Below are 20,594 nucleotides of genomic sequence, written 5' to 3' on the forward strand. Positions count from 1 at the left end.
TCTCCTGCCTTCTCCCATAACCTTTGACACCCTTACTAATCAAAAACCTATCAAGTTCTGCTTTAAGTATACTGAATGACTTGGCCTCCACAGCCATCTGTGGCAATGAATTCCACAGATTCACCACCCTCTGGCTAAGGAACTTCTTCCTCATCTTTGTTCTAAAGGGACGTCCTTTTATTCTGAAGCTGTGCCGTCTGGTCCTAGACTCTCCCACTATTGGAAACATCTTCTCCACATTCACTCTATCCAGGCCTTTCAATATTCAGTAGCTTTCAATGAGATCCCCCCTCATCCATCAAAACTCCAGCAAGTCCAGGCCAAGAGGCATCAAACCCTCCTCAAACGTTAACCCTTTCATCCCCGGGATCATTCTCGTAAACCTCCTCTGGATCCTCTCCAATGCCAGCACATCGTTCCTTAGATATGGGGCCCTAAACTGCACACAATACTCCAAATGTGGTCTGATCAATGCCTCATAAAGCCTCAGCATTACATCCTTACTTTTATATTCTAATTGGAAGTCCTTTAGCTTCTAGGAACTCAGTTAAACCATATGAAGAAACTGTCTTTTACAACTTAATTATGGGCCACCACTGCTGTTCAAACAGAGTAAGTTGCTCTTGCATTAGTGAGGAGGTCTACTGATTTATCTTTGGCTGGCCTTTATAAATACTGTTATCATTACGTCCTATAGATACTTGGTTGATTCTACACTAACATACAATGTACAAAGGATATATGACTTCATCTATATTGACAGCAATTTGGCAAAAGGGAGCTCACAAACGATTACTCTAGAAAATGGTATTGTTGGACATGTTTCTGAGGGCTGGTTGCCAGCACTGTAATCCTTCATTTTATAAGCACAAAACTTAGCATTATTTTAAAAATAGATTCATGAGTATTATTTTCTGAATAATTAAGTCAGTATATATAAAAAATATGCTTGTCAAATAGCCATCAGATAGAGGTGCCCAGTTTGATCAAAGAGAATTTCCCCCAGATTTTCCTGATCTTCTGGCCAAGCTCAAAAGCAGATCAATGTGTTAACAGCTGCTTTGAACATTTATGCAATTTCACTGGGGATTCTGCTTATCTCCAAGAAGAGAACATCAGTGGAAATTCAAGGTGTCTATCTCTGAGGTCCAGGTAGCACTGTAATGTTTCAGGAAATACATACCCAAAATTGAATCATAATTTGAGTTTTGGATTCAGGAAGCTGAATGCATTTGGATTTTGAAATATTATCAACCCTTTTGATGTAGTTTCAGCTGTTACCATTTATTGTCTCTATAACTAACTTCATTTGAATTGGGTAGAAGAGCCATCTGAATTCCAAATTGATGTGAGGTTTTGCATTGAGGGATAGGACGGAAGCACAGCATGTTGACACTTCAAAGCACTATGCTGTAGAATGGTAGGCTTTGGGTTCCCCTTTCCAACCCTACCCTTAGCCCTACTCTCAGTGTTAGGGGCGGAATAAAACAGCAAAATATTTTCTTGTAGGCTGGTGGGAAAATCAAAAGGCAAAACAAACAGGACATTCTTGCTAGCCCTATGCACCTCCTTGTAGTAAATTCAAGAACAATACTGGTTAATTAATTGCCAATTCAATTGGATGTGGCATAAGTAAACAGTGCAGTTTGAGGGTAGTTTTCCTCTGAATGCATAGTTCTCAGAGTGTGGACTTCAGTGAGTAAGAGCACATCAGTGAGGTAGGTCAATGGTGAGTGGGCTCAATAGGAGCAACTCAGCACTGGTATTGGCCTGAAATTGTGATGTCACAGTTTGAATGTGATCTTGACAGAAGGCCTGTGATTGGTGGGAAACTGGTGAGTATTTTCTGATAAATTTCAACTCTATAAGGTTATTTCTGAAGGTAAAGGTGAGGCAAGGCAGTTAAGCCAAGTGGACAATGAATCCCATGTCAAGTGGACACTTCTTGTGCACTAGACAACCGCATCTCCAGCTGCAGCAGCTTGAACTCCGGTAATTGGAGCTGGAATGGCAGCTGAAGTCATTGGGGCATATCCGCAAGGTGGAGGATTTTGTGATTAGTACATCAACAGCGAAGCTGAAGATGATGTGATAGAAAATGGATGACCTCCAGGCAAACTGGAAGGATCAAGCAGATAGTCCAGGAGTTCCCTGAGCCCATCTCACTTACTACCAGATTTTCCATTTTGGGTACTTATGGCTCCTCAGGGGACTGCAACCAGAGAGCCATGAGGGAAGAAAGAAGAAAATGAGAGCAATAGTGATCAGAGATCCAACAGTTAGGAGGACAGACAGGTGTTTCTGTAGTTGTCAATGTGAATCCCAAAATGGTATGTTGCTTTCCTGGTGCTATAGCCAGTGATGTCACTAAACAGCTACAGAGTGACCTGAAAGGGGGAGGGTGAAGAGTCAGCTGTGGTCCACATTTGTTCCCATGACAAATTAGTACTAACAATGTAGAGGATGAATTCCTGGAATGGATACAAATGGATTCATATGGAATGGATACAGAATGGATATAATTATCATTATGTTGAGGAACTGACTCAGTAACAAGCTATTTTAAATCTAGTGCTGTTCAACAAGAAAGGAATAATCAATAATCCAGCTGTAAAGTTAGAGTGAAGATAGAATGTCACATTTAATTTGAAAGTTCAGGCTGAAAGCCGTGTTTTCAATCGAAGCAAAGGCAATTATAAAGGTCTGAGAGGCAAAGTGGCTGTGGTAGATTGGGTCGCAACATTAAAGGGTGTCATAATAGATATTCAATGAGTAGCAGTGAAAGAAATAATAGCTGACTTGCAACAATTATATATGCCTTTAGGGTACAAAAGCACAACTGTGGTCCAACCATAGATTTTAGGAGGGATTAAAGATTAAACCAAATCTAGGAAAAAGTTTTAAAAGGTTACCAGTGAAAAGCCATTAGCCTAAGGACTGAGATTGCTCTAGACATCACTAAAGGATGAACAAAACACTAATGAAAAATAGAAAATAAATGTAAACCAGTGAGAAATATAAAAGCAGACTGTCAGAGCTTCCATGATTTTGTAAGAAGGAAGAGGTGGGCGAGGACAAATGTGGGTCATTTTTACAGATAGAGATGAGTAGAATTTATAATGTGGAATAAGGAAATGGCAGGTGAGTTAAACAAATTATTTGTGTCTCTGTTCATGAAGAAGACACATAAAAAACCTCCCAAAAATATGAGGAAATGAGATAAATAAAGAAATAGATATTTGCAAAGTAATACTACGAGAGAAATCTGGAAAACCTTAAATTCCAAGGACCTGATTATCTACAGCCCAGAGCTTTGAAGGATGGGGCTAAAGAGATAATGGATACTCTGGTTATGAACTTCCAAATTTTATGGTTCTGAAGTGGCTCCTGTGGATTGGAGGATAGCATATGTGGCCTCACTGTTTTAAGAAATGAGGGAGAGAAAAAAAAGACAGGAAACTACCAGTCTTTTGGTCTGACATCTGTAATAAAAGATGTGATAACAAGACACAGTTAACATGGACTAATGAAAGGGAAACTATGTTTGACTAATCTATTGCAAGTTCTTTGAGGATGTAACTAGTAGATGAAAAGGAACTAATGGTTGCGGTGTGGTTGGATTGTAAGAAGGCTTTTGTTAAGTCCCATACGGGAGGTTAGTGAACAAGATCGGATCATATGGAATTGGGGGGTACTAAATTAGTATGGATTAAGAGTTGGCTATCAGGTTTCAGTGTTAGGATAGTCTCATTTCTTAATTTATTACTCTTTAAAAAGAGATAAATAATTGAAAGAGCAAGATGCCCAATATATAATAATAATATGAATAAACTTTACAGAAGATTGAAATAATAGTGATAGATGCAAGTGCAAGGGGTAAGAGAATGGCAAATGTTTTGGGACCTTTTTTGATAAGGAAAAACTATCACAGTAATGACATCTTACGACAATTACATTGGGCCCTGGTGAGACCACGTCATGAATATTATGAACAATTTTATCTCCTTACCTACAATCTCACTTACCTTCTATATACTTGCTATAGAAGGAGTGGAGCAAAGATTCACCAGACTAATTCCTGGTCTCTCTCTATTCTCTAGATTTTAGAAGATTGGGAGTTAATGCAGGGAGAATGTTTTCTCCTAGAACTAGGGGATACAACCTGAAAGTAAGGTACAGGCCATATAGGATTGAAATAAGGAAAAATTTCTTTACTCAAAGGGTAGTGAATGTTTGGAACTCTCTACTTATGGGGTTGTGGCTCAGTCATTGAGTGCATTCAAAACAGAGATTGATACATTTCTGTATTTTAGTGGAATTAAGGGATATGGGAATGGTGCAGGAAAATAACGTTCTGGTAGAAGATCAGCCATAATCTTTTTGAGTAATGTGACAAGCTCGAGGGGCTGAATAGCCTTCCCCTGTTCCTCATTGTCATGATCTTATGTCCTTAATGAACTAAAGTATCTTATGGGCATTAATCTGAATTAATTAATCTAACTCAAATTGCGTGACTTACTCCGAGTCTATGTGTAGTGTGTGGTCGGTGTCAAATTTTTGATGGCACCGATTCCCGATGGGCTGCTCTGCCACCTCAAGAATGGTGGAATGGAATCCATGGACACTCAAACTGAATTGAACAAACTATATCCTAAATTGCTGGCATAATTATTAGTACATTCAGCGCTATTGGTCAGTATCTGTAAGGTAGCATCAGAAGCACCTGCTGCAATACATAGACAACCAATTAGATTTTAACCAAGACTGTTACAAGGCTGATTATAAACCAACACAGAAGGATCTTGGTCTCTAATAAGAAGTCCCCATAATTCAGGAAACATAAAATAATTAATTGTCTCTAGGAATTACTACATTACTTCAGGCGATGTCTGGGACCTTTCCACAAATCTGGATTGCAGTCTATTTGAAGTTAATCAAGCCTGAACTCCAATGAGACCATTTCAAGGTAAGTTAGGCCTTCTTGATATATTTCTTTTTGTGGTGGGCAGGAGGTGGATGATTATGGAAGGTCAAGACTACTCATTCTTTAGAAAATAGTTGACTCATTTTCCTAGTCCCTGATCAGGCAATTTGTTCCCAGAACTGTCACAGGTCTGAGGGAACTTTGACATTCAAATCTCTTCATTCTCTTTAGAAGTGATGTAGCCCAATATAATTTCCCAAATATCCTTCACACATATTACTCTATCAACATTTATCTTCACACACATGCAGAGTGTAAGGGTTAATTTTGCTCTGAGATGCACTGCTACTATGCTGTGCTGCATTCCATCTGGTAGTCAGGCCAGGAAAGGTCTTTATTGGGACAAAGTAATTTTAACCTCAGTAAGTATTAGATTCCGAACTCAGAACCCCTTGGATGGCAATAGTTCTGAAAGAATTGCTGAGAAACTGGTGCAAGATATTTCATGAAACAGAAAGCCAGATCTACTTTGCCTGTAAAAGCAACACAAAGAACTTTGAACGAGGTTTTTTTCACATACTCTTTAAGCCATTTTAGTTGACAACCTTTGTAATGCAACAAATTTGGTTAGGTTATCTATATAATTGCATTAGTAACATGACTAATAGACAAACAATAGCTGAGATTCATTTCAGTCATGGTGGATAAAACAATACATTAAAATAATAAGTATCTTTCAACTTACTCTGAATACCTTCTCCACTCTTGCAATACTTTTACCGAAGATTGTGCCTAATTGATCCCCAATCCCTGCTAACAGAAAGCCGAAAAGTGGAATGCCAAATAATGCATATAAGATGCAGAATATTTTCCCTCCTTCAGTACTGGGTGCAATATTCCCATAGCCTATTAAAATAGATAAGAACATGTTTTGGGGATAAAACAACATAAACAGTCTTGTCTGCTGCTGCTTAATAAATGGTTGTTACGAACTAATACATTAGATCATCAAACAGTTCTAAAGACAGGCAAAAGATACAGCATAGAAATACAGCACAGAGGTTCAAATCCAGTAACCATCAATCTGCAATAATTAAACTGTTGCACTATCTTTTATTTCTAGATATCTTGTTCCTTTCATAAGGAGGTACATGGAGTAAATGTTTTCAGCAGTTTTACAGTGTCAAGTTAAGCTAGTGCCCTCAACTTGTGCAAGAAATGCATGTCGCTGGGGGATCATCCAGTGAGGTTTTACGGGTGGAACTTAGAAATAAGAAGGGAGTGATCACTTTGATGGGATTTCACTATAGGCTCCCACAACAGTCAGCAGGAACTAGAAGAGTAAATATGCAGAAAGATAGCGGATGGCTGTAAAGTAAGAGGGTTGTAATTGTAAGTGATTTTAACTTCCCTAATATTGACTGGGACTACCAGAGCCCCAAGGGCTTGAATGGGATGGAATTTGTTAAGTGTGTCCAGGAAAGTTTTCTCATGTAATATGTAGATGGCCCTACTAGAGACAGGGAAACACTCAACCCTCTATTGGAAAATGAGGCAGGGCAAGTGATTGAAGTGCCAGAGGGTGAGTACTTTGGGACCTGTGACCATAATTCTGAGTTTTACAATAGTTATGGAAAAAGGTAGAACTGGTCCACAAGTTAGTCCTGAGTTAGGTCAAGGCTAATTTTGATGGCATTAGACAGGAACTTGCAAAGGTTGATTCGAAGAGGCTGTTTGCAGGTCGAAGAACTTCTAGCAAGTGGAGGCTTTTAAAAATGAGGTAGGCAGAATTCAGGGACAGCATTTTCCTGTTAGAGTGAAGGGAAAAGCTGGCAGGATTATGGAATCTGGGTTGATGTGGGATATAGAGGGTCTGCTCAGGAAAAAGAAGGAAGTATGTGTCATGTATCGGCAGCTCGGATCAAGTGAGTCCGCCTTGAGGACTATAAGGGATGGAGGAGTACACTTAAGAGGGAAATCAGGAGGGCAAAAATATGACATGGGATAGCTTTGGCAAATAAGGTGTAGGAGAATCCTAAGAGATTGTATAAGTATATTAAGAGCAAAAGGGTAATGAGGAAGAGGATAGGTCCACTTAAGGATTAATGTGGTCACCTGTGTGTGGAGCTACAGGAGATGGACAAGGTCTTAAATGAATATCTCTTGTCTGTACTTACCATGGAGAAGGTTGTGGAAGCTAGGGAATTCAGGGAAGTGAATAGTGAAGTTGTAAAACATATCCACATTACAAAAGTGGTGCTAGCAATCTTAAAGCACATAACGGTGGATAAATCCTGGAGGCCTGACAAGTGTTTCTAGTACATTGTGGGAATCCAGGCGAAAATATTGCTGGGGCTCTGTTAGAGATATCTGTATCATTGTCAGCCATGGGTGAGGTACTTGAAGTCTAGAGGGTGGCTAATGTTGTGCCTTTATTTAAGAAGGGCTGCAAGGACAAGCCATGGAACTACAGACTAGTGAGCCTAACATCAGTGGTGGAAGAGTTACTGGAGGGGATTCTGAGAGACAGGAGCTACCAGCATTTGGAAAGGCGAGAACTGATTAGGGATTGTCAGCATGGTTTTGTGCGTGGGAAATTGGGTCTCGAAAAATTTGATAGAGTTTCTTGAAGGGGTGACCAAGGGGATTGACAAGGGCAGGGTGACAGACATAGTCTACATGGAATTTAGCAAGGCTTTTAACAAGGTCCCACGTGGTAGATTGATCTGGAAGGTGGGATCACATGAGAACCAGGGTAAGCTAGCCAATTGGATACAAAATTGGCTTGGTGAAAGGAGTAAGAGGATGGTAGTGGAGGGTTGTTTTTCAAATTGGAGGTCTGTGACCAGCGGTGTGCTGCAGGAATCGGTGCTGGGTTACCTGATGTTTGTCATCTATATTAATGATTTGGATGAGAATGTAGGTGGCATGTAGGTTTGCGGATGATGCCAAAATTGATGGTATAGTAGACAGTGAAGAACGTTATCTAAGATTACAACAGGATCTAGATCAACAGGGAAAGTGGGCCAAGGGATGGAAGATGGAATTGAACTCAGACAAGTGTGAACTGTTGCACTTTGGGGTGTTCAACCAGGGAAGGACTTACACAGTAAATGGCAGAGCCCTGGAGAGTGTTGTAGAACAGAAAGACCTAGGGGTACAAGTACATAGTGACGGCATAGGGTGCAGAAGAAAGTGTTCGGCCCGCTTCCCTTCATTGGCCAGGGCATTGAGTACAAGAGTTGGGATGTCATATTACTACTGTACAGGATGTTGTTGAGACTGTACTTGGAGTATTGTGTGCAGTTCTGGTTGTCTAGCTATAGGAAGGATGTCATTAAGCTGGAAAGGGTGCTGAAAAGATTGACAAAGATGTTGCTGGGAGTGAAGGGCTTAAGCATAAGGAGAGACTGGATAGGTTGGGGCTTTATTCCCTCGAGCATAGGAGGCTGTGAGGTGACCTTATAGAGGTAAATAAAATCATGAGAGGCATAGATAAAGTGGATGGTTATAGTCTTTTTCCCAGGGTAAGGAAGGCCATAGGTTAAGGTGAAAGGGGAAAGATTTAAAGGGAACGTGAGGGGCAACTTTTTCATACAAAGGGTGGTGGGTATATGGAACAATCTGCCAGAGGTAATGGTAGAGGCAGGTACAACTACAACATTTAAAAGACATTGAGAAAGGTTCATTGATAGGAAAGGTCCCAGTGCAGGTAAATGGGACTAGCTCAGGTAGGCAGCTTGGTTGGCATGGATGAGTTGTGCCGAACTGTTTAACTCTACGACTCTGTGATTCTATGTTATATTGTTTTAACTGGGAAACCCAAATAAGCAATCTATTGGAGAATCATATCAACCAAAAAATCAGCATTCGGTTTCTAATAACATGTTGAAACCTGAATGACCTGTATATCTGTCAAATATGTTCAACCAATTAAGTGAGCAAAGTTCAGAAAGAAACAATTCAAAAGTGATAAATGAAACATAGTATTCATAAATGCATCTTTAGTCTTCAAGTTTTACTTTACATAATAAGGAGAAAATAAGAACAAGTTCTTAGTTGTTTCAGCAACAACTTTTTCTCTTTTTGTTCAACCAATTAAGTGAGCAAAGTTCAGAAAGAAACAATTCAAAAGTGATAAATGAAACATAGTATTCATAAATGCATCTTTAGTCTTCAAGTTTTACTTTACATAATAAGGAGAAAATAAGAACAAGTTCTTAGTTGTTTCAGCAACAACTTTTTCTCTTGTTATTGGTACATGAAAATTGTTAACTTTATGTTATTAAGAATGACATATTATACTAATCAGATCTAACCTACATGCCCAGGCTAGCTATCTTAATCTAATTAGCAAGACTAATTCTCAACAGCAAATTGTTGATGAGAAAAGTGATTTAATTTGCAAATGATATTTTGTATAATTATAAAAGTAATGGTCCTCTGTAGCTTAAAGCCACCAAGGCTTGTTTTTTTAAAATATTAGTACATACTGGTATAGCCATCCCTTAGTTAACCTTAGTGTATGCAATAGATCTTCTTAAAACACAACCCTGGCTAAATAAAACATGTTTCATTTAGATTCCATATCACATAGGAAATTAAACAAATGTTTTAATTTTGATTTTCTTTTTTCTTCTTTATTTCTTTGATTTAACATGAAATTTAATTTACTCATTAACAATGTTATTGATGTAATGTTCCATCATAGCTCATGTAAAACTCTGGATGATTTCATTGGACTTGCATGAAAAGTTAATTCAGTGAGCTGCAACAGGTGACTATTTCTCTTGCACATTATGACGATCCAATGATTGATCAGTTGTAATCTTTTATGTAACAATATTAAAAATGTTTAAAATTAGTTTTGCCCTTTATAATTAAAGTGGTCATACAGCCACTGCCAATATTTCATAAAAGATACCTAAACATTCAAAAGGCTTAATAATGTAATTAGTGTTAACCAGAAGTATTACTTCACTGACGTCTTTGAAAATGTTAGCCCCCAGTACTGGCGGAAGCAAAAACCAGATTTTCCTGTTTCTCTATTGATAAGACATTATATCAAAAATTTAATTACAATTCTATCCATTCCATTATTTGAAACAAGCCATGGCTTAGATTTTTGCAAATGTGTCCACCACTGATCTAAAAGAAATCTGCCTAAAAGGAACTCTAAAATTCTGTGGCATGGGCTTCCCTTTCTTCAGTGTCAATTGCTGTCAGGCATCAGTTCTAGGGCATACTGAGCATACAACAACAATTATGTCGAAAAGCTGACTGAGCAGCCAATCAATTTGAAGACTCCTCACAGACAGCAAACCATAAAGGCAAAAGTCCAATCTGAACTAATATTTTAAGCACTTTAGAGAGAGCAAAATAAAAACTGTAACTTCCATGTGAAATTAAGGTAGAAACTGCTGTCATATGTAAAAGCTTTAAAAAATTGGGAAGCATAATTACTACCATGTTAGATTTCATTCCAGTTTTAAATTGTTACCTGAGGAAATTACAATCCATCTATGCAGAACTAGTGAGTTTAGAGTCAGAACAGTAATTATACCTCAGAAGTTATTAAAAATAATGGGAATCAACTCCCAGATCCTGTGTCAGGTGAGATATGAGACAATGATTTCAAGTGGGATTGCCAGGTTGTGGATATTAAACAAAAAGGAAAGTAAGTAACTTTCATATTTAATTAATTCTGTTCAATGTTCTAATTATTTTAAAATGTTTTGGTGTTTTTTTTACGTAGCATAATTTTTACATCTTTAAGATTTTTATTTATTTAAAATATTTATTACTTTTGGTAGTTCTCGAATGCTTCTGACATTTGGATACATTTGAAATAAGATACCAAATATTCATCAAATGCACAGGTCTCATTTAGGGAAGGACGATATTTGTCACTTTCTTACTTGACTCTCCTTGTAAGGTGTGTCAAATTACCACACCTGGGAAGGCAGAGCCACTCCGAAAGGTGACTATTCAGCCAGTTGAGATTGGGGCAACAACAATCAAATAACTGTGTAACCATTTTGCAGGAAGGTGAAAAAAAGGGTATATGGTTGATTATTCTGTGTATTTCCACACCCACATATCCCAGGCCCTCCAAATTAATATCAAATTCAAGAACGCAAATTAGTTTTTAGATGGATGAACGGAATGAAAAGATTGGTGTCAGAGAAAAATTGTGTATGCACTTGTGTATGGAAACAGTTTACAGTAAAGTGTTTTCAGTGCTGTGGCATTTGGCATAATTTGTGGTTCATAAAAAGCATCAATCTTGAATTGGTATCCTTACTCAGTGCATGAATTAGAAGATCACTTTTGATCAGTTTGAGTCACACCTATTCCAGTTGTACATTGATTTGATACTATTCAAAAGAGGAAACATGTGAAGATACTTTATCTAGGAGATTAACTGCAGACCTTTGGTCATTACTTAACCTCCATAAATTGGAGCTCATCTATTAACCCATTCCACTTTTACCCCTTAGGTGTGATACTGGTAGAGTTTGCACACAAGAAGGGAATTGCAAAGGAAGATAACAGATAAAGGAGTAAACTATCACAAAATCTATAGGGTGCTTTACATCCACTAAAAATGTTTTCATGTATACAAATTGTATTGGTAACAATTTTTAAGAAAGTTACCTATGGTGGTTATCACAGTCCCAGCAAAGAAAAACGCACTGCCAAGTTCCCAGTGACTTGTATTGTTAGTTGAGTCACCTATAGGGTTTACTCCTGCCCCAAGAGCTTCAATTGCATGCTGAAAAGAAACAAATGTATGTACATTGTACTTCCAAATAATCATCAACAATAGAGCAATATAAATTTATACTTGGGCAGGAATAAACCGAAGTCTTGGTGGAGGTGTCTAATATGTATTATTCAAGTCAAATACAGCTGTGGATCCTAACCATGAATCAGAACTCTGAGTTACTCTCTCTCTCTCTCTCTCTCTCTCTTTCTGGCCATACTAGAAATAGAGAAGTAAAGTGAAGCCCTCTGTAATGTAACTTGAAGGGAATTATTGTAACCATTTTCAGCTCCTGATTGGGATTATGAAGTATTGTTTTACTTCTGTCCTTTCAATTTGGTCATTTGGATTGTGATCATTCATACCTAGACTATTGGGTTTCACCGTTTTGCAGCTAAGAGGCCCATTGAGAAATAAGTTTGATTACAACCGGTTTGAATATTGAAATCATGTTTATTATTTTTGCATGTAACTCAGTCAAGGCATAAAATTCTGGAAACACTCAAAATGTCAGGCATTATCCTTGCAGATGAGGGCATGCAGAGGCATGACTATCTTCCTGCTAACCATGTAAAAGATAACACAGATTGATGGGTTTGTATTTAATATAAGTGTTTAATGTGCCTCACCAAATGCAGTCAAATTTTTTTGTGTGTTCATGATTGCTGAAGAGAAGATAAAGTTAAAGATTCAGGTCAATGATCTTCCAGCGATATAATATTTTGGTACTTCTCCAATGGGCAATATTAATTGGAACAAAGTTATAGAAGAAAAATCCCTCAAAAAATCTGCAGAATTTAACCAACCATAGAACCATACAGCACAAAACAGGCCCTTCGGCCCACCATGTTGTGCCATCCATCAGACCACCCTCACACTACCTAACCCCTTCCTCCCGCATATCCCTCTATCTCACATTCCTCCATATGCCTATCCAACAAGCTCTTGAACCTGTTCAATGTATCTGCCTCCACCACCACCCCAGGCAGTGCATTCCATGCACCAACCACTCTCTGGGTGAAAAACCTCCCTCTGACATCTCCCCTGAACCTCCCACCCATAACCTTAAAGCCATGACCTCTCGTCTTGAGCATTGGTGCACTGGGAAGGAGGCGTTGACTGTCTACTCTATCTATTCCTCTCAATATTTTATATACCTCTATCATGTCTCCTCTCATCCTCCTGCTTTCCAGTGAATAAAGCCCTAGCACCTTAAGCCTCTCCTCATATTCAATACTCTCCAATCCAGGCAGCATCCTGGTAAATCTCCTCTGCACCCTCTCCAATGCCTCCACATCCTTCCTATAATGAGACGACCAGAACTGAACACAGTACTCTAAGTGTGGCCTAACTAGAGTTTTGTAAAGCTGCATCATCACCTCGCGGCTCTTAAACTCAATCCCGCGACTTATGAAAGCCAACATCCCATTGGCCTTCTTAACTGCTCTTTCCACCTGTGAGGCAACTTTCAATGAACTGTGAATATGAACCCCCAGATCCCTCCGCTCCTCCACACCACCAAGTACCTTGCCATTTACCCAGTACTCTGCCCTGGAGTTTGTCCTTCCAAAGTGTACCACCTCACACTTCTCCGGATTGAACTCCATCTGCCACTTGTCAGTCCAGCTCTGCATCCTATCAACATCCCTCTGTAAGCTCCGACAGCCCTCCACACTATCCACAACACCGCCCATCTTAGTGTCATCCGTAAACTTACTAACCCAGCCCTCCACCCCCTCATCTAAGTCATCTATAAATATCACAAAAAGTAGAGGGCCAGAACCAATCCCTGCGGGACACCACTAGTCACTGCCTTCCAATCCGAGGGCACTCCTTCCACCACAACCCTCTGCTTTCTACATGCAAGCCAATTCCTAATCTACACAGCCAAGCTTCCTTGGATCCCTTGGCCTCTGACCTTCTGAAGAAGCCTACCATGAGGAACCTTATCAAATGCCTTACTAAAATCCATGTAAACCACATCCACTGCACTGCCCTCATCAATCTTCCTGGTCACCTCCTCAAAGAACTCTATCAGGCTTGTGAGGCAAGATCTTCCCTTCACAAAGCCATGCTGGCTGTCCCTAATCAGTCCATGATTCTCAAGGTGTTCATAAATCCTATCCCTTAGAATCCTTTCTAACAGCTTACCCACCACAGATGTGAGACTCCCGGTCTATAATTCCCTGGCCTATCCCTATTACCTTTTTTGAACAAGGGGACCACATTCGCAACCCTCCAATCCTCTGGCACCACCCCTGTAGACAACGAGGACTCAAAGATCCTTACCAGCGGTTCAGCAATCTCCTCCCTAGCCTCTCGAAGCAGCCTGGGGAAAATCCCGTCAGGCCCCGGAGATTTATCTGTCTTAATATTATTTAACAACCTCAACACATCCTCTCTCTTGATATCAACAACCTCGAGAACATTACCCCTACCAGCACTCCCTTCCGCATCATCAAGACCCCTCTCCCTGGTGAATACCGAAGAGAAGTACTCATTCAGAACTTCTCCCACTTCCGCCGCCTCCAGGCAAATTCTCCCACCTTTGTCCTTAATCGGACCTACCTTCACCCTAGCCATCCTCCTACCCTTCACGTACTTGAAAAAGGCCTTGGGATTTTCCTTAACCCTACTAGCCAAAGCCTTTTCATGTCCCCTTCTAGCTCTCCTCAGCCCTTTCTTAAGTTTATTTATAATAGATTTCTTCATAAGGATCAATCACCAAAATTATAACTAATTCTGATATATTTATTTAGTAATTCATTAAGCATTGCTGTTTCTAAATTTAAGTACATACCCATTTCATAACTTTAATAATTCACCAACACCAAGTAAAAGAATCTATATCGCTATCTGAAGAACAGCAAAGCCTTTTTGCAATATTTATTCTTAACAAATTAGTCTCTCAAAAAACATTATTAAACAATATAATTTTTGCTGGAATCTGGAATGCATCAGGTTGGGAAGATTGTAGGGAGTCACCATGAAACATTATCAACACACACAAAATGCTGGAGGAACTCAGCTGGTCAGGTAGCATCCATGGAGGGAAATGAACAGTTGATGTTTCGGACCAAGACCCTTCATCAGACTGGAAAGAAAGAGGGTAGAAGCCAGAATAAAAGGGTGGGGGGAGGGGAAGGAGCACGAGCTGGTGGGTGATAGGTGAATCCAGGTTAGAGGTAGGTAGGTGGGGGAGGGGGGTGGTGGAAATGATGTGAGAAGCTGGGAGGTGATAAGTAGGAGAGGCAAAGGGCTGAAGAAGATGGAATCTGATAGGAGAGGACATTAGACCATCGAATAAAGGAAAGGAGGTGGGGAACCAGAGGCAGGAAGATGTGGGTGATGGGCAGTTCATGGGGGTGGGAGAGGGGAAAGAGAAGAGGTAAAGGGGCCAGAGGGATAAGGGAAAACAAAGGGGGAACAGAGGGGAATGGTTACTGGAAGTTAGAGAAATCAATGTTGATGATGTCAGGTTGGAGACTACCAAGACGGAATATGAGGTGCACGTTATCATCCTTCTAGTGAAGTTACTCTCACATTGTTGTTGGGTCCAAGGTTCTAGGGTTTAGATTCAGCCACAGTGAAGGAACACTGATACATTTATAATCAGGATGGCATGTTTTTGAGGGGAATCTGCTGTAGGTACTGTGGATTCCCCTCAAAAACATGTACCTAAATTGCTTCTATGTGCACTCTCTAGAAGACAACCCCCACTATACAATGCTACCCTTAGACAATAAAAAATATTGCAAAAGGTGGATGAATTCCCCCATCTCAGCAGATACTGATGATGACATTAACCATCACCTTCAGTGCATTTGCACACTTTAGCCACCTAAAGGAATGGGTGTTTGATGATCATACCCTCAAACCTGGGACATAATTTATGGTCTACCAGATGATAGTCATCCCTGCCCTCTTCTATACGTCTAAGACTTTGAATAATCAATAGCAGGCACATCAAACCACTGTAGCAGTGCCACCAATGCAGATTTTGCAAGATCCTCCAAATCCACCAACAGGTTAACCTAACCAATTTACAGCATCCTCTCCCAGGCTAATACCCCTGGCATTGAGGACCTAATTACAATCAGTCAGCTCCAATGGAAATTCTGTTGGCCATGTGCATGCCATTTGCATGCCCAACGGCCGACTCCTTAAATGCTCATTTCTGAGCTCTGTTATGGGAAGAGGTTATCATGCAGACACAGAAAGGGTTCAAAGAGTGCTTGAAAAAAATGAAATATCCCTACCAACTTCTGGGAATCTTTGGCCCGTGGCTATTCAAAGTGGAGTAGGAGCATTTAGGATAGCACAGACAACTTCGGGTCCATTCATCAGGAACTTTCAGAAGTGGAAGGAGCACACCATCTCCCAAACTACCCACCCAGCAAAATGCACCTTCTGCCTCATCTGTGATAAAATCTCCAGGTCCTGCACTGGCCTCATTAGTCATCTCAAAACCCACAGAACTGGGCTGGAAGCAGACCAGCATAATGAGGGTTCACCTAAAAAGTCACAATGTCACCGAGTGTGTGAAAACAGCTCCTATGGCTCACTGAGTCCATGGAAACCATCAAACACCCAGTCACGCTAATCTACACTAATCCCATTTGTTCTCCGCACGTTCCTATCAAAAGAAGACATCCCTCGTCCTTCTCACTGTTTAGGAGATGATGAGATTTGGGTGACAGTATAGATACAAGAATGGTGTTTCCGACTCCTGGTATATCTAGATCCAGGAGCCAAGGTCTCAAAACTGCGCAACCATTCAGTTCAGAAACGAGAAGGACCTTCTTCACGCAGAGAATAACGAATCTTTGGAATTAACTACCCAGGAGGGCGGCGGAGCTCAGTGGCTGAATGTATTCTTGAGAGAGCTTGATAAATGTTTCGATATTCAGGGAATCAAGGAATATGCGGGGTTAGTGTAGGAAAGCGGCGTTGAGATAAAAAATCAGCCATGATGTTATTGATAGGAGGAGCAGGCGCGAGGGACCGAATGGCCTACTCCTGTCTCTGTTCATTATGAACTGAAAAATAGATTCGTGAATCATCTGCGCGTATTGTTCAGGAGGGCTGAATTAAAATTGTCTGGAGAACCACCAATCCATTGAAAAGCAAAAGCAAATATAGCAAGTTATTACTTGCTCTCGATTCGATCTTAGGAAATCCTACACCTTTCTGCATTTATGCCTAACCGCCATGTAACCTTCAAAACGACTAAGATGTTTACATTAAATGGGACGATACTTAAATATAACGCATTGTAACAGCAACAATATGATAATCCTCCTTGGTGTTTGAACACCTGTCAGTGGTTAGTTGGGAATCAAGGTGATCATGCAGGTAAAAAAAGGTAAGTCGAATTCATTTCTCAATGAATACAGGGGTAAATCGCGTTCGTTCATCAAAACCCGTCGAGCGCTCTCCTTCATGGACTTTCTTTTTGCTCTGAAAAGTTCAAGTGAGCAAATCACTTTGGTTCAGGAGGTGCACAAAGCTGAACCCGAGCACACATCTGTCCTTACCTCAATCAGCGCATCAAGCTCCCCGGGGTTCACACATGGGTGATTTCGAAGGAAGTTGGATTTCTCCGCCGTGATCTTACTCTTCTGCTTGCTCTCAAAAGGTTTTTCCAGAGCTCTAAAGATCGTGCCTCCGATCACCAGGTAAACCACAACCACGACGAAAATGGCCAGCACCGTCTTCCATTTCATGACTGTGGGCGATGTCTGGGGACAACTGTCCATGCTAGCTATCACCGTGGTTCTGGAGGATATGGACAACCTGGACACGGGGTAGTGTCCGTTGGTCTTTGAGTCACAGGCTTGCACAGTGGATTGAACAGCCACTGAAACAAAAATAATGAAACATAACTCCGACCCCAGGGTAAACTGAAAACAATAACAAAAGTTATCTACGGGTTTATCTAGCAATCTGATACCAGTTTAGGATACATCATAACTAGCAATCGGATACCAATTTAGCATACAAACTAACTTCATACTTTCCTTCCGAGTCTGACCTTGTGACCAGGATGTTTCCTGGAGGTGTGCAGATTGGTGAAACGCCCACTGTTTCAGCTGCATGTAACTCGGCCTTTTTAAGTTTGTTCTGTGCAGTCGTGTCATGCAAAAGCGTTCCCATTGTTGGAGTAGTATTTTCTCAGTTTTAAACAGGCGCATGCCAATAGCACTTCCTGGTGATGGTGACATCATTGTGCTCCATTCCCATAAAGTGATCTCCTGTGGTTGTATCAGGTTACACTTGTAGACCCCGGAGTGGGGCAATCTGCCTTCAGTATGTAAAGTAAATGGAACCGTCAAACTATATTAAAGGTGTCAGTGCCGTCATGCTCCAGAATTCAATCGCTTACTTCGACCCCTCACCCCACACCAGCGTATCTGCTTCGTTATAAAGTTAGGTAAAATATGTCAACCGTAACGAACTACGTCGAATGTTTATTAACTGGTACTATATCACTCAGAGTTGACCCCGTGCCAATATGCAGTGATAAACAGTGCATAGCTTTAGTGTTGTTCTTCTGACCATTGATACCATTTTATGAGAGCGTCTAGAAGCAGAAGCATTAACTGCATTAGCAGAAACTGACATCCTGTGTAGGGTTACCGGAAACGATCGATCTCCCTATAATTTATTCTGCACATAACAAAACTCCAGGCAACGGTTGTTATTGTACTCTGTGGCCAAGCATTGTCTAAAAAGGATCACCAACTCATTATGCGAGGGCTTAATCCAAAAGTCGGTTTGGATATTTGTATTATATTTCTAAAACCGTCTGCAAATTTCCAAAAATGCTTCAGATTTTGGTGTCTACGAGTAACTGACAACTGGTTGGTATGACGCCAGTAATAGAACACAGTCTATAGGTTAATGTTGTCCGTTTTGCAGTTAGGGATACACAGATTTCTGCAAGTAATCTTGCTGAACCAGTGCTTTGAAATTGTTGTGGAGTGTATGTTATGGATGCTGTAAGGGAGGAACAGTTTTCAAACAACGCGTCAACGGGAGTTCAACCAGACAGCAATAGAGGATAGCGAATGGGGAAACGGGTAAGAAGCTGAATAGAAATCCACATTTTAGCGTTCCATTTTAATACCCCAAGAAAATATATTCTTGGTAGAAATCTATGAAGCAGTAATTTTTCTCAATGCTTTTTGATTGTTCTTTTCCGCACCACACTGCGGTCTTTTTTTTCGCTGTAGCGACCCGATACATCCAACAAAAAATATACACCAGGTCACAGCTGCGCGGGGGAATCTAAAGAATCGATTAATTAAACAGAGAAAAGTGTGAGTAAAATTATATTCCCAGTATGCATTCTGGAAATGGATAGCGATTTACATATTCAAAATAACCCTTCTGTTGAGATCCAAGCCGTGCGGTTGGGTGACACGATGTAACTGCTCAGTTAACAGTGCAGCATATCCCTCACAAAATGGTTATTGCGAGGATCTGGATGTAGAACCCCACTTAGATGTGAATATCGATGAAATGAAGAAACCGCTTGGCTATTTGAAGACAACAGTTGCTCGTTCACGCAATCGCCCATCGATTTGCTTATACATAAATACATTAAATGATATAAGAACAATATCAACCCCATGGACAAATATAATTGAATTCACGAAACAAAAATCCCGATGACACACACAGACACGTACACACCACATATATATTCTTACTGCGTTACAGCTACAAACCTGGTGGCTCACAATTAGTGTGTTTTCTTGACGATTCTATTGGAAATTTCATCTTAGATCGCCAAAACCTTGCCTTTTCTTGCATCCGCAAATTGTAACCAGTTATTCTGAATGCGCCTATTTAAGATGAGGGGCCATCCTTTGGAGTCAACATTTTACGTATGCGTGCTTTATTCCAAGCAAGTCGATAAAATAAAGAAAATGAATATAAAGCAAAACTCATAAACCAGGCTCAGGCTGAGGATCGCAACAACAGAAACGATTCGTGCGTGAAAGATCTCACACTGCAGAGAAAATTGCATGCGTCTGCCTGTTATATGTATTTTTTTCTTTTTTAAATAAAAGTATATTATCTTTGGAGAAAATAGCAGCTCTTGCTTCCGGAGTGGCTGGAGTGGCAGAACTCACTCTTTATGGCTGAGATGAAGGCTGTGTGTGGCGGTGTCGTGTTGTTAGGTGGAGTTGTGAGTCGGAGTCACGCTCGGCTTCTCGGCACATGGCAATGTCCTGCGGCAGGCAACAGCCACCTCATCAAACATTCCCCACACAAAGAAGGCAGGGGCGGCAGCAGCAGGTAGCTTGGAAGGGATTCTAACACGGCAACGATTGTTTACACCACTGTTTCTGTAACGCGTAAACTGTGTATTGGTACCATTCGTACCTACTTGGACAACGTATGCATAAAGCATCAATTTGGATTCAGAGACCATACATGCATTTGTCTCACAAGAACCAGTTGTAACACTCCACCGTCTGCCAAATGCAGACGCCTACATTACGCAAACATACTCTTTGCGATGTTAGAGATTACGTCTAACAACATGTGTCGGTTCATTTATATTTTCGAATAATATCAACTTTTAAAGACCTTATTCTTATCTGAACAACGCGCTACATAACGTATGTTTTGCAGGCACAGGTTATGCTCATAAACTACCTGCACATCTCTGTTCGGGCGTGGCTCTCGTGAAAATAAATAAAAGGAGTAATTTAGACGGGTGGCATGAAATCATTGTCGATGTCACTTCGAAGTTCAACTGGTGACTGCATTTTTCATTACTTAATCGCATTGCGTCGCAACCGGTATTCCTGAGTCTTCAAACCTGCCTGGAATGTTAATAAGGTTATGCCGGGTGGCGGTTTTATCTGCAGCCACTGCTCACGCCGAGTG

General features: G+C 40.5%; 1 protein-coding gene across 2 annotated transcripts in view; it reads right to left on the reverse strand.

The window, feature by feature from the left end:
* LOC127570815 (potassium channel subfamily K member 10-like) overlaps positions 1-20,166 on the reverse strand; it is a 38,785-nt gene extending 18,619 nt beyond the window's left edge. The window contains exons 1-5 of one of the 2 annotated variants that reach the window (XM_052016667.1): positions 19,424-20,166; positions 17,725-17,994; positions 17,228-17,550; positions 11,582-11,699; positions 5,670-5,830 (exon numbers count right to left, since the gene is read on the reverse strand). In XM_052016667.1, coding sequence (XP_051872627.1) covers positions 5,670-5,830; positions 11,582-11,699; positions 17,228-17,550; positions 17,725-17,994; positions 19,424-19,508 — 957 coding nt within the window. In that variant the 5' untranslated portion in view covers positions 19,509-20,166. The remainder of the gene's footprint in view (positions 1-5,669; positions 5,831-11,581; positions 11,700-17,227; positions 17,551-17,724; positions 17,995-19,423) is intronic. The other variant, XM_052016676.1, reaches the window with a different exon arrangement.
* Positions 20,167-20,594: the final 428 nt, after the last annotated feature.

Source organism: Pristis pectinata, chromosome 1 (assembly GCF_009764475.1).
Source record: "Pristis pectinata isolate sPriPec2 chromosome 1, sPriPec2.1.pri, whole genome shotgun sequence".
NCBI lineage: Eukaryota > Metazoa > Chordata > Chondrichthyes > Rhinopristiformes > Pristidae > Pristis > Pristis pectinata.